This window comes from Chelonia mydas, chromosome 5 (genome assembly GCF_015237465.2).
Source record: "Chelonia mydas isolate rCheMyd1 chromosome 5, rCheMyd1.pri.v2, whole genome shotgun sequence".
NCBI lineage: Eukaryota > Metazoa > Chordata > Testudines > Cheloniidae > Chelonia > Chelonia mydas.
The window spans coordinates 23,344,946-23,359,241 of record NC_051245.2 but is presented as its reverse complement, the minus strand read 5'-3'; the positions used below and the strand labels follow the sequence as shown (position 1 = coordinate 23,359,241).

Sequence of the window (14,296 nt, the reverse complement as noted above, 5' to 3'; positions counted from 1 at the left end):
TAGGAACCTTTCCTGGTTGGTTACTATGCAAAATTGGCTATTTCCAGCATAGGTCATCCTCTCCGTAGGAGTCTTCCATCTGTTCAGTTGGACCATACACTCTAACGATGATTGATTCTGGAGCTCTCCCTGCAGTCCATACAAGATAGTATTTGCCTCAAACACATTCCATCTGCATATATACTGAGGCCCCTTTTTAGAGCAACAGGCCATCTGCGGAACTTTCCATGTTTGGGTTAGAGTGTGATAGACTACCAAGGGAGGCACATTGGCACGTTCCTGGTAGATGCAGTCTTCGAGGTGACCTATGGACTGTACTGCAGCCAACAGCTTATACATCCTTGTCTGAGTTAAACACAGGTAAAGAGGCTGTGAATGAAACATACAAGGATCATGCTACAACACAATTTTGAGAAAATAAACAACTGTCTCGGTTAGGATGTGGTGTCACAGACCCCATTTGTCTCATAATTCCAATGGATACATGCGGACGTACATTCAAACATACAGATCTCTCCTTCAGGCCTTTGAAAACATTTAGGGCAATACCAATTAACTAATTGCTTATCTTTGATTAGATTGGGGATTCTTCCCAATTCTAGGGATTGCAATGCCTCAGTGATTGTGTTAATGACATAGTCTCCATGTGCAGAGCAAATAATTTCCTTTCCTAATGATTGGTTCTTTTGCTGATCATTATTATTAGCGTCATTAGTCCAGGCGGATAGTTTGGTCCGCCGTTTTATTGCTATGACCAGTTTTCCCTGATTTTGTGTGTATTGCCAATTTATGTTTACCTCATATTCTTCTGACTTTGAATCCTGTGAAGGTGAAGATTTAGCCTTGGTCTCCTCTTTCCAACCACAAATAATATTCACCATCGCATTAACACTTAAGATGTTTACAAGATGTGGGAATGAATCCATAGAGCCATTTGCCAGCAAATTGGCATATAGCTTCAAAGTAAGTTCATTGCCTTGATTGGTGATAATGATTTGTTCAGTCTGCTTTGGCAGGGCAATACATTTTCAATGTTCAAACACCTGAGCATGGAGGTGTTGTCAGGTATTATGGTCCTGGGCAGCTTGGCGTACTTGATGCAGGAGTCTAGTCCCAAAGTCTTGATTTTGGCTTACTCCTACCCTCAGGGCAAAGATGAAGGAGTAGCAGATCAGAAATCTCAATGTCCATTTCATGACTGCAATCCTTTGAACTCCAACTATGGCGGGTTTTCAGGAGACAATTTGGCTAGCTCCTGGGAAGCAAGCTGCTCCTGGGACCTGGATGATCATTACAGTTTTAACTGATTAAGCGTGGTAGATTTTATCTTTAGTATGCTTGCCTCCTGTTACTTTAATCTTGTACACTGCTGAACTGAGTTTATCAATGATTCGGAAAGGTCCAATCCACCAATTACACAGTCTGTGCTCTGGTGCTTTGTAGGATAACAGCATTACTAGATCACAAGTATTTTCTTTTGGGGTTTTATCAGAGTAGGCCTTAGCCTTTCATTTTGATTTCCCCAATTTAGTGGTTACCTAAAGATGGATGTTTTAAATGTGCCTGCAGATTTTGCAGATAGGTGTCCATTTTGATTCCCTCCAATTGAGTACCACTTGTGTGTCAAATTAGGTGTTCTGGCAACCTTATACTTCGGCCTGTCATTACTTCAAAGGGTGTCTTATCGGTCGATGCAGCAGGAGTTGCCCTTAGTGCCATGAGAATTAGAGGCATGAGGGAATCCCAGCTGCATCCATTGGCATCCACCAGTTTCCTCAACATTACCTTTATGGTCCGATTTGTATGTTCCACCATCCCAGATGACTGTGGTCTGTATGGGATGTGTAGTCTCTGCGGGACTTCCATTAGTTTAAGACAGTCTTTGAAGAACTGCCCTGTGAAATGTGATCCCTGGTCTGATTCCACTTTCGCAGGGATCCCCCAGTGAGAGAAGACTTGTTCTACCAGGACCTTGGCTGTGGCCTTTGCAGTACTGGTCTTCAAAGGAAAGGCCTCCACCCATTTTGAGAAAGGATCAACAGTCACCAAGAGGTATTGGTTGTCTCTTTGGGTTCGCGGTAGAGGGCCTATGAGATCAATCTGCAAAGCCATTCATGGACTTTCATACACCTGAGATTGTAATGGTGCATTACGTTTGGAAGGAGTTGGGTTGACTTGGGCACAAGTCAAACAGTTGTTACAGTACTGTTGTACGTCTAGTTTAAGAAGAGGCCACCATCCCACAGTTAAGAGACGTTGGACAGTTTTGTCTACTCCCTGATGTCCTCCTGTTAGAGTATCATGGACCATGTATATCATTTCCCTTCTTAGGGAGCTTGGAACCACCCACACTGGAAAAAGGCCTCCCGTATACATGAGGATTTTATCTACCACTTGTAGATATTGTTTGTATTTCCCATATACAGGGTTTAATATAGATGACCATTCTCCTTCTGTCTTGGAGAGTTCTCAAATTATCTCCACTATATTTCTGTCTAATGCTTGCATCTCCTTTAAGTCAGGAATGTCAGTCTCTACCACCTTGGCAGCAGCAATTAAACACTTCGAACCAAGGGTTATGAAGGAATGTTCTAAGTCCTTTTCTTTCCAAGGTTCCCCTGATCGAGCTCCCTCTCTGACTAGTCTGTCGGCCTTTTCATTCTCAATCGCATAGTGGAGTCTGAAAACAGACCAATACGCTGGTACAAGGTTTTAAGGGAGTCCTGTACACAGTACTCCAGTACACAAGCCACCGCCGCTAACTCAGCATATTGGGCTGAATGTGGGGTACATGAGTATGCTTTTTCCCAAGGCTCTCCTTTGGGAGGAATGACATAAATCCCAAAGCCAGTGCATGAATTCCCTTGAGGATCATGACAGCTTGATCCATCCACAAAGAAGTGGTTTACTTTAAAGGCATCTATCTCTTGGATTAGAGGCAGGAAGAAGACTCTTTCTACCATTCCCTTTGGGCTCTGTTTGTGTCTGGACAGTCATGGGGCTCTCCTTGATACAGTAAGGCTGTGGACAGCAAAAATGGCATCCTAACAAGTTTTACTGCGATATCATTCCCCAGTAACAACAACGCCCAAAGGGCTAGGCAGGCATTGGAAACCTGTCCATCTTTAACCTGATTAGATAGCAGAAACTGAAGGGGTGTGTGCAATGAGTATAATATGATTGGGCTGAGGCCAGTTAGGAAAGCAAAATGCTGTATGGCCCAACTAGTGGCCACTAAGTACTTCTCACAGTTGTTGTATTTAAGTTTTACTGGAGACATTAAACATGAGGCATAGGCATATGAATTTCCCATGCCTCTCTTGGGAACCAACAGCCACTAATGCATTAACACTCACGCCACCTCCAGGTGATAAGGTATCTCAGGATTTGGAGTGATCAACACAGGAGCCTTGACAAGGGCCTGTGTCAGCTGGAGCACTGCTTCCGTGTGTTGTTCAGTCCATTCCCATTGAACATCCTTCTTTAGCAGTTGGTACAAGGGACCTGCAATGGAAGCAAAATTAGGAATGAAACCCCTGTGGAACCCAGTTAAGCCCAAAAAGGATCTTAACACTGTTAGGTCCTCCGGTATCAGCAACTTTTGGACTGCCTCCACCTTTTGCTGTGAGGGAGTTTGACCCCATTTTGTCAGAGTAAGACCTAAGAAAGAGACAATGGTTTTCATTACTCGCACCTTGGCAGGGTTGCACTTTAATTCCGCTTCCTTAAGAATTTGCAGGACCTCGTCCAGCTTTGCCAAATACTCCTCCTTGGTGCAAGTTGCTAAGCAAAGGTCGTCTACGTACTGGAATAATATAGACGATTTAGAAAATCATGCCAGGACTTGACGCATTTGAGCGTGGAACAATGCCAAGCTATTTTATATCCCTGTGGTAATCGGGTCCAGGAACATTGGACCCCCTGGAAGCTAAATGCAAACCTGTATTGCGACTCCCAGGCCACTGGTAAAGTCCAAAAGTTGTTACTGATATCTAGCACAGAGAACCACTTAGCCTCCGGGTCAAAGGCCTGTATGAGGTCTGGCATCTTTGCCACAGTAGGGGCACAAGTAGGGGTGACCTGATTTAACCGTCTGTAATCAAAGGTGAGGCACCAAGAACCATCTGGTTTCTTAACAGGCCAAATCGGGGAGTTGGCTGTAGAAGTGCATCTGCGCAGGACTCCCCGGGCCAGCAATGACTTGATAGCCTTGGCTACGTAAGGTGTGGTCTGGTCTGGAAAGGAATATTGTTTTTGAGCAGGTATATCTCCCCCTTCCACAACAATAGTGACTGCCATGCACCCACAGTCGTGTTTGTGTTTAGCAAAGGCATCAGCATGTTTGCGGAGTATGGCCTGTAACTCTGGATAGAGTGCATTTGGCTATTAACGTGTCCAGGTGGTATTCATCTGTTTCTGGCCCCTCTGCTGTGGTGACCATACCACACTCCAGCATGACCACTAGCATGCAACCCAACGCTTGTCCTCCAGTAAGACACAACAACTGATTAGTCAAATCAGTAACGCATTCCTGCCTACCTAGGAAATCAGACCCCAACAGATTACCTTTTGGGTCTGACAGTGTGAGCATTGCAAAGACATGGGTCTTATGCAGGTGATCAATTTGTACTTCGATAGGTTTAGATAGCATGGCCATAACTTGGTAGTTTACAAACGTTGATAGCATCTTTGTTTTTCCAGATGCCAAAACAGAGGATCTAGGATCCTTCACATGGATGATACTGATTGCTGCTCCGGTATCTACAATAAAATTTAGGTGGCGGCTCCCTACCACTATAGATACCGTGGGTCTTCCGCTTGCATCTCTTCCACTTGCATCTCTTCCCAAAGGGGTTGTGATGCTCCTTGGGGCCTGCTGTCATCATGCGGAGTAATCTATAGGATAAATAGGCGGGTAGCCTTCAGGCTCTTCCACCTCCTCAGGGGTAACCCTGCATGAGAATAAGCCACTCAATTGGGAGGAGGGGTTGAGTCCACAGAGGCCACTGGTTGGTTTAAAGGATTTGGACGTTGATCTCCCAACACCAACTCGTTTAGGCATGTCCAGAGTTCTCGGATATCCTGGTGTTGGGTCTCCAGGATTTGCTGCACTGTCTTGAACATTGACACTTCTGAGAGATCCGCCTCCTGATAAGGCGGTGGTAATCTAGAACCCTGAGGATGAGAAGAGTTCTGCGCAGCACCTGCAAGAAAAGGAACACGATCTCGAGGCCCCCTTGGGGCCCGAATGCATATCCTTGTCGATTGTTCGGTGAATTGAAATTGTTGGCCCAGTGCTGAGATTGAGGGGACCTAGGATTAGTCTGGTTCTGCCCTTGAAGTGTCCCGGTAGGACCCTCAATCCTCACTATGGTAGTAGCCTGTGGCTTTTGTAGGGTTGCAACTGGGGCTCCACGCCAACCTGCTTTAGGGTTTCCCTGGGTATGGGCCTTGGCTAGAAGAACCAGGGCCTCATCCAGGAAGGTCCCATCATGGATATGCATGTTAACCCTTTCCTGTAGGTAGGGAAGAGAATTATTAACCAACAAGCTAACATACATTTGTGTCCTCTTTCATGTGACTGCGCCAGGCTGGACTTAACCGTAGATGAAATTGGTGGGAAGACTCATTTGGCTTTTGTCCAGGATGCTGATTATGCTCAAGCACAGCACTGTCTCTGAAAAAGACTTCTCACCCTTCCTATACTCCTGGAGCAAGGTGCTCTGTAAGGCTCGATTTACTGTGAGCTGTAAGATTTTAACCCAGTCATCACTTGGCAAACCAAATATTTGTCCTGTTTCCTGAACACACTGTGCCTGTACTGCAACAGAGGAATCCTCCATCATTCCTACCTGTTTAGCTACTAAATCCAGAGTTCTAATATCTATAACCACTGCTATGGGACAGTCAGGAGTGACATCTGGAGAGCTTGGGCAGCCACTGGAATCAGTATCTGAAGTATCTGAAGATACTTAGTATTTGAAGTGTCTCCCCCAAAACCTGGGGGCCTTCTCCTATCTGAGTCAGTACGTCCTTCATCAGAACGATCAGATATATCCCTTGAGTGGAACCTAGGAAATATACGGTTAGTGTAGTGTTCTGAATAACTTCTATGGAGGGCACTCTCATACCGTGCTGACATATTCCTTATACCAGTGAAAGTTACGGATTGAAGTTCCGCTGGCACACATGGTGACATTAACACATACCACAGGGCTATTGGAGTCGGAGTTCCTAGATATTCCAGGAACCTGGGCGGTGCTGGTGACTGGCCTGGTTGCCATGACAAAGGACCACCCCCATCAGAGGATCCTGAAAAGCCTCCTGAACTGGATGGTGCTACCACATTAGGTGGGGGAATTACAAGTCTAGGCTGCTCTCTCTCTCTCTCTCTCCCCTGAATCCTGGTGATGATTGTATCACATGTATTAGATACCTGAACCACTTCTTATACAGCACGCCTCATTTTCTAGGCAATTTGAACCTCCAAAGGCGCTTCTCCTGCTCTGCTAAGAGCTGAGACAGTCTTTTCTTCAGAATCTCCTTCTCTCTCTCCCTCTGCAACATCCACTTGCTTTTCTAGGATGACAGTGTCTGGTTCACTTAACTCCTCCTTTAGCACTATGGCCGGAGGACTTCCCTGTTCTGCTGGCACACTGGCTCCCATTACTTCACTGTTACCTTCCTCTTCTAACTCACCAGGCTGTTTCTCTGCGTTAGCGACTTCAGAAGCCATCTCTGCACTAGCTAGTTCTCTCATTCCCCTTCTTGTTACTGGCTTCACAGGCTGATCAATTTCTGTTGGTTCCACTAATCCAATAGGAATAGAAACCACTGCTGACTCATCTCCTGTCTCTCCCGTATAGCTCGACGCCATACACCTTGCCTTATCCTTTCGGAGAGAATCACAGCTGCCTTCTAACTTTCTGGCATTAAGGCATGAGCAAAAAGATATGATTGTTACAAAAGCTTTCACTAGTGTTAGTGGCATTCTATGTGTAAATTGAGAAAATATGTGTGTGAGCACTAACATATGGAGAAGTGGTTCTAAAAGGGCATAGGTATTTAAGTTCAACAACTGACCACGGTCGGTTTATAACCTTCCAGTGATTTTAAACTGGCAGCTGCTCATTTCTGCCACCCATAAACTTCCTCACACACCTCATGGGCGTGATGCTGACTTCGTTCTAACTTCCTTTCCAGCTCTTTTCCTTTACAGAAAAGAGAGAACTGCTCTTCAGAAGCAGTGCATAACTGTTCCTTTAACTCCTGAATTTCCTTATCCTTCTTCACAGCTTTATGTGCCTTCCTGAGCAGCTCCTCTCTCACATTTAACTTCCATCCTAGAAGACCACACGCTGTCAACAAACACTCCATTGCAATCCCTTTCACTTCACTATCTTTTCTTTTCTTTCTCTCAGTTTCAGTTTCAATCACCCGACTTACGAAACCCCACAGGTTACTATGTTCGGAGAGAACTTCCCTATCTTTCAATTGCTCCAAACCGCCTCCATGTTCCCTAATGCATCTTCTAACAAAAATCTCTAAGGCTATATCCCAGACAGCCTCTACAGGCTCTGCCGCCTTTCCCTCACTCATTTTTGCTTTTTACACTGACTATACTTAACCTTTAAAATAACAAGGAGAAAAACTTAACACTATAACTTAACTCTAAATCTTAAATCTAAATTAAGAGATCTAAAGATGCCTTACAAAACTAATAATAGTAATAAAAAATATATATACCCCAGACCAGTCCAACAATACTTCAAACAAGTCCCAAAAAGAAAGGATGGGAGTAGGATCCCTCCCTTCCCTTGATGACCAATGTGTATTAGCAGATCGAGAGTTCCTGGCGGGACCTACTGAACAGAGGGCAAATACTGCTCAGAGACAGCTCAAGGGGGCAACCCAGGGGAGCTGAGGGGACTACAAAGGGGTAACTGGAACCATACAAGTTCTGAGCTACCACGGTCCTTAAAATATTAATAACTCCAGCGCCACCACGAGTATGGGTCATTGGGCCCAATGCGACTGCCTACTCAATATGCAAAAAACTCCACCCCTTATCACGCAATACCATTACTCCCAATATTTGGCCATATAAAACAGACGTGAAACAGTTAAACCATTTGACTCACAAGCTGCAAGAGGGAAAAAAAAGGAAGTATTATAAGTTCTCTGGGATCGGTGCCCAGAATTCATCTGTTAACAAAGGAAACTGCTACCAGACTGTGCCCAGTGACTAAGTCACAAAGAGTTTTGCTTTTTAATTTCTTAAATAAGTGTTTTTAACCCCTTAAATAAGTGTTTGCCACGCACACCTTGAAACTCTTGCTGGCTCGCCAACCTGTTGACCTGAATTTTATGGATTAGTTGTTATGGTTCGCCGCTGATCGCATCCGACCAGAAGATTTATAAGTTCTTGTCCAATTCAGACTACAGGGTCCGAGAACTCAGAGAATTCTATATCGGGAGAGGACTCTCGGGGTGCTTGGCAAAAACACTTACACTGAGGACAATACCAAATTGATAAAAGCTTTATTGAGATTAACAGAAGAATAATAAATGCTGTGAAACTTATGACTGCAAAACAGTAAAAGAATTCCAAAACTCCTGGTGGTAACATTCATATTATAAGTACCTTAACCTAACATACTCACACCCTTCCTTGGGGACCCGGTAATAGCAGGTGAAGGACCAGCCTTACTCCTGGCATGTCCCATAACACGGTGGATCTGGCTTCCCCAATAGTTAGGAATGTTGAGTAGTTATACTATACTACACAAGCTGAGCTGATAGCATGATAGAAGATGGAATGATAGGTAGATTAAAAAATATAGAATATAGGAGAACAAAGAAAAGAAAAAGCTTCCTAAGATATTCTTACATGGTATTTTATAAGATCCCTACACTGTGTAATTCAAGCCCAACCTACTATACCCAAATCTTGTTTTCGTACCTTAAGAAATGTATGGGTACCCTTATCCTATACATTAGTGGATTATGACACTTACTCTTTGCATATTAATAAGGATTATCTCACTCCAACGTAGGCTTTTTTGGCGACTTCCAGGTTTGTGGTGTGCCCTGCAGTTACCAACCGGTTGCAGACGCCAGATAAACCTGTTCAGTGTTGTATGTAGTTCCTCCCTTCGGTTTCCCAAAGTTCAGGGACCATTTTCATTTGTGCCACAGGTTGTCCGCCTTTATGCTGACTTACTCTTAACTAATCATACTTTTAGCTATTTAACTGATCTTGCTGGATGCAGGCAGGCAGGCTTCTTGCATTTCAGCAAAACTTATTCTATATATAATTATTAGGAAACACATATCACATGCCTCAACACATCCTAATTTCATAGGAATTAATACTGATAAAATATAAGAATCATATATGAAATGGATTAATTCAGAAAGAGAAACATATTATTTGATACGGCTGGCTGGATTAGTAGGATATAATAGCTAGCAAAGTAATCTTATGGGCTACACCATGTGAGAGATGGGATGAATGCTAGTAAGCTTATTAGCATGTGTGTAGGTTTTTAATATGTTTTCCCTGTAATGCTTTGTATCTTAAAAAGAATGTCGGCTTGCTTAGAAACATCTGTGTGGTATTTTATATCTGTAGCAATTACACTGTTATCAGTCTCTGAAGAGAGAGTAAGCAGGTGTCCTAGAGTATCCTGTCTGTGCTGGGAATGCACAGGGAAGGCAAGGAAACTGTCTAGCCTGGGTATACCCTGTCAGAAAGGAGAGAGATGCATGTCTCCACTCCAGAGAGACAACAGCTGTGGAGCTGAAAGTCAAGAGTGGGTGTCCTTGCTGTGCCACTGAGGTGAAATACAAGTGCAGTTGTCCTGAACTGTGACAGCGCCTTCAATAGGCCAAATACTGCCACCAAAATGTCCACCAGCATTTCACAGATGCTCTGCCTGATTCCCAAAATAGCAGTGAAAGCACGACCAGGAAAAGGTCTTACACCATGTTACTGACTCCAGTTGCAGAGAGCCTGCAGACCCAAAAAATGGCTCAGCTAGATGTGCTGGTGGGCTAAGCGCACTCCTGGTCAAGTGCTATGGGATGGACAGACATGTTCTCCCTCAATACATCATGAACCAGGCAAGCCCTAGAGCTTCTACAGCTAGCAAGGCTGCTAAGGTCCCCGGGATACACCCCCGAAAGCCACAGCACCTGACTCATGTCTACATAGCGCAGTATGGACACGTTGGCACAGATAGGAGCCTGGCATAACAATGCAGCGTGAACACTCAAGCATGAGCATGGAGAGAACTGATGTGCTGGCATGCGTCACGTGGACCTGCAGGTACTATGCAATGCAGAATACCCCAAATTTCCATACCCTGATGTACAGCAGAAGAGTTCATCTTAGAGAAGCCTCAACAGGGTTTGTTTTTGGGTACCATATTGGACCAGGAAAAAAGACTCACTCTGTTTGTTGCCTTCTCCTGCCATTCTGTTTGGTCTTTCTGCCATGACCAGTTTAGAATTTTCCTTTAAGCTTCAACATTGGGATTTTCAAACATGCATATGGGACTTTCCTAAATTCCATTGAAATTCAGTGGGACAAGGTGGGTGATATCATTTTATTGGACCAATTTCTGCTGGTGAAAGAGAAAAGCTTTCAAGCTTACACTCTTTGAAAGCTTGTCTCTTTCACCAAGAGAAGTTGCTCCAATAAAAGACATTACCTCACCTACCATCTCTCTGTAATATCCTGGGACCTACACAGCTACAATAACATTGAGAACAATATTGAAATGGAGTATCTAACTGCCGTAGGATCTGTTGAAAATCCATGCCTAAAATAAGAGAGGAGCTGCAGAGGTTTGGTTTTAGTTTTGTAAAAATCTCATTTGCTGGATTTACTTTTGCAAAAGCAAATCCAATGTGTGGTTTAAATACAATTTCTATTTTATTTATACCACCAAAGTTGTGTGTTTTGTTTTGTTTTGGGGGAGGGAAGGGTTGGCAAAAAGTTTTCAACATCAGCCTATGTAATAAATCTACTAAACCCTCTTGTTCGTCCATGGCTTCTCTTTTCACACTGAGGATATTGTGACACATCACTCCAAATTGTGATTTAAGGATAACATTCTGATATCAGACCTGCAAGTTGGTCCTCAACTCTGATATTCTGCTTATCCTAAAGAGAGAGAGCAGCTCCTTTTACAGAAAGCAGACCATCAGATAGGGGAAGTTTCATGAAAGCCCAAGAACAAAATTTTATCCAAAGTATTTTTGGCCCATTATATTCCCAGCCGTGTATCAAGCCTTTGGTGCATTTCAAGACGCCTCAACCGTGATCACTTTTTAAAACAGGTTTGGAAAGAAAGTTTTAAAAATATCCTCAGTCCATATTTCTGTATGATGGTTGTTTATTGCCATTTTTGTAGCTAAAGGTTTAGTATGTGCCGTGTGGATTTTCAATATCCCCAAGCAGCCTCATGAAAGTGAGAGGTTGCATCTTGTAAATTTGTCCCAGTGAGCAAAAGTCTTACATTAATATTGCAGATTAAACCTGCAGAAACGTGACTTGCTTTCTGACATTATGACATGAATCATTGTCCCTACACTAAATCTGAGTAATATTAGGTTGCTTTCATTATGAATGTTAGGAGTGAATTTATTAATAAAATTCTGCCTCCTACTCCAGATTAATAACAGCCCCTTCCCATCCGTGTCATTAAAAAAGATTAAATAAATACATTATGCAGTCATTATCTTTAACTTTGGGTCATCAGACTTGATGTATGTGCTAAACTATACTTGCTAATGTCATAAATTATTTCAGATAAATGCTTCTTACTACCTGTTCAATGATCATGCATTTCTCACATAAATATGTTCTCTACTTCCTTGCAGCCTGTTTATATTTTTTTTGACCACCCAAAATTGCTTTCGCTTTACTCTTTTCTTGCGTGCTGTTTTATTTTAGTGTTCGAGAACATGTGGCGGTGGTCTGCAAGAAAGACACATCTACTGCCCAGTAGAGGACTATTGTGACTGGACGAAAAAGCCTAACTCCACGGCACGCTGCAATGGGCAGCCTTGTACTCGGTGGATAAATGGGATGTGGAATTCGGTAGGATTCAATCCTTGTTTTTTTGGCTTTTGAGAAATGCATAGTAACATATACACCACAACTAAAAAGTCATCCACTTCAGACACAGAACCTGATTTGGCTAATTAACTCCAATTCTCCAATGTTATCTGGTTAAAATGAATCAATAAGAATCTATTGATAAATTAAAGCCTAAATCTGCTACCCTTGTTCACGTTAAAATCAGTGGTACTGCTCAAGGAGTAAGGAACTAGTCAATGAGAACAAGGGTAGCAAAGTCGGGCCCTTTAATAATTATGCACAGTGTTTGTGAGGTACAGTATACATGGCAAGCCAGTTCTTAGTGCACAGTTAGTGATAAAACTAGAACAAGGGTCTTCTCAAAAGGTACTGCCCAGTATCTCACCTGAAAGGCCAGCTCACCATGCAGATATATTTATATTTTTAGTTGCTGTGTTGTGGAGTGAATTTACCACAGTTGTGATACTGTAATTGTATCTGTTTGAAGATTTATCATTTTCCATCTATTCTCATCCACATGATATTTGCTTTAAAAGCACTGTAGGCAAAAACTGCAGGTTAACTGTATAGGGAAGCTCCATGGGTAGTAGAAGCAGCAAATCTAGATATGGATTCAGGTAGTCTCAAGAGAAGAGCAAAGCAGTAAAGGAAAAAAAGAGTTCTGCTTCTTTGTGTAAAGCGCACACTCTGTTACAGACCTGGCTGAGTCCCCTTGGTGAAGAGTCACCAGTCTGTTGTAATTGGACCCAGTCTTTGGATCTCATGTGTCCAAGTCATCTGGGCCTAGGCAGCATCTGGTCACTGTTTCTAGCTCTCGGCCCACTGGTATACTCATGGGTGCAGATACCCTGTCTAACCCCTTTCCTTGGGATATGGGACTCCTCCATCCAACTCCGTAGGCCAGTGGCTCAGACCTCCCAAGTCTCTCCAGTCACTTATGCATACTCTCCCAGAGCACCATATCCGTGGATGCTCTGGTTCGTAATTTAACTCCTCAGAGACCATACGGCAGACAAAATAAGGCGCACAGGTCTTTGCACAGGAGTTTCTGATACCACTGTAACTTTTACTGTCAAAGCATACACAACTCACGGATCTTTAGGAAACACAGTTAAAAGCCTTATATGCTCTCTCCCCTAAGTCTCTGCTCACCCCTTCTTGTGAGTATGTCAGTCCTTCGGTCTTCACTGCAGAGGATGTGAAGGAGATCCCCACACCTAAGCCACTCTTTTTAGAGCACAAATCTAAGCAGCAGACCCAGACTGAGGTGTCAGTAGAGAAGGTTTTGGAACAAATTGATAAATTAAATAGTAATAAGTCACCAGGACCAGATGGCATTCACCCAAGAGCTCTGCAGGAACTCAGATATGAAATTGCAGAATTACTAACTCTGGTAGGTAATCTATTTCTTAAATCAGCCCCTCTACCAGATTACTGGAGGATAGCTAATATTAGCAGTTTTTTGTTTTAAAGGCTTGTTACGAATTATACCTGGTAGGACACGCACACAAATGCTGCGAATTACACCTGGTAGGACACGTACACAAATGCTGCGAATTACACCTGGTAGGACACGCACAGTTCGAATCTAGCTGAGGCACATAAACAAAGTCCACAACTGCAGAGTTCCCAAAAAATACCAAGTTTATTATGCTCGAGCGTGGTGCCCACCTGCTAGCCAGGAGGGGACCCCAAATACAGATTATACAAAGGTTATATTCCTCTTAGCAAAGCATGTTGCCCTCGTGCATCGGAAACCTTAGCCAATAAACACACCCTTTTCTTATCTACCACCTATCCCTGCTTGGTGCATTCCTCGTGCTAAACTAGTATGTTAATTACACAGCATGGTCCTAAAGCCATGCATCAGTAACTTTTATTATCAGGATGGGAGGCCTCACATCAAAGGCCAGGAGATAGGGAGTTAGGGACAGACAAAGAACAGATACCGGGAGTCAAGGCAGGCTGGAAACAAGGAGGAGGATTTTCACAGGAATGCAGTATCTAAGGAACACTCCTCCTGGTGCATGATGTGCTTGCTTTTAGACAATGGTGGGCCCCAAACCAAAATGGAGTCACATGTGCTAACTTTTCCTTAACAGGCTCCAGAGGCAATCCTGGCAATTACAGGCCAGTAAACCTAACTTTAGTACCAGGCAAATAGATTGAAACTATAATAAAGACTCA

General features: G+C 43.4%; 1 protein-coding gene across 3 annotated transcripts in view; it reads left to right on the top strand.

Moving 5' to 3' along the window:
• The window catches only part of ADAMTS12 (ADAM metallopeptidase with thrombospondin type 1 motif 12), a 313,276-nt gene that overhangs the window by 289,994 nt on the left and 8,986 nt on the right, over positions 1 to 14,296 (top strand). For all 3 annotated transcript variants that reach the window (XM_043547279.1, XM_027831000.3, XM_007068846.4), the window contains one exon: positions 11,963 to 12,109. In XM_043547279.1, coding sequence (XP_043403214.1) covers positions 11,963 to 12,109 — 147 coding nt within the window. The remainder of the gene's footprint in view (positions 1 to 11,962; positions 12,110 to 14,296) is intronic.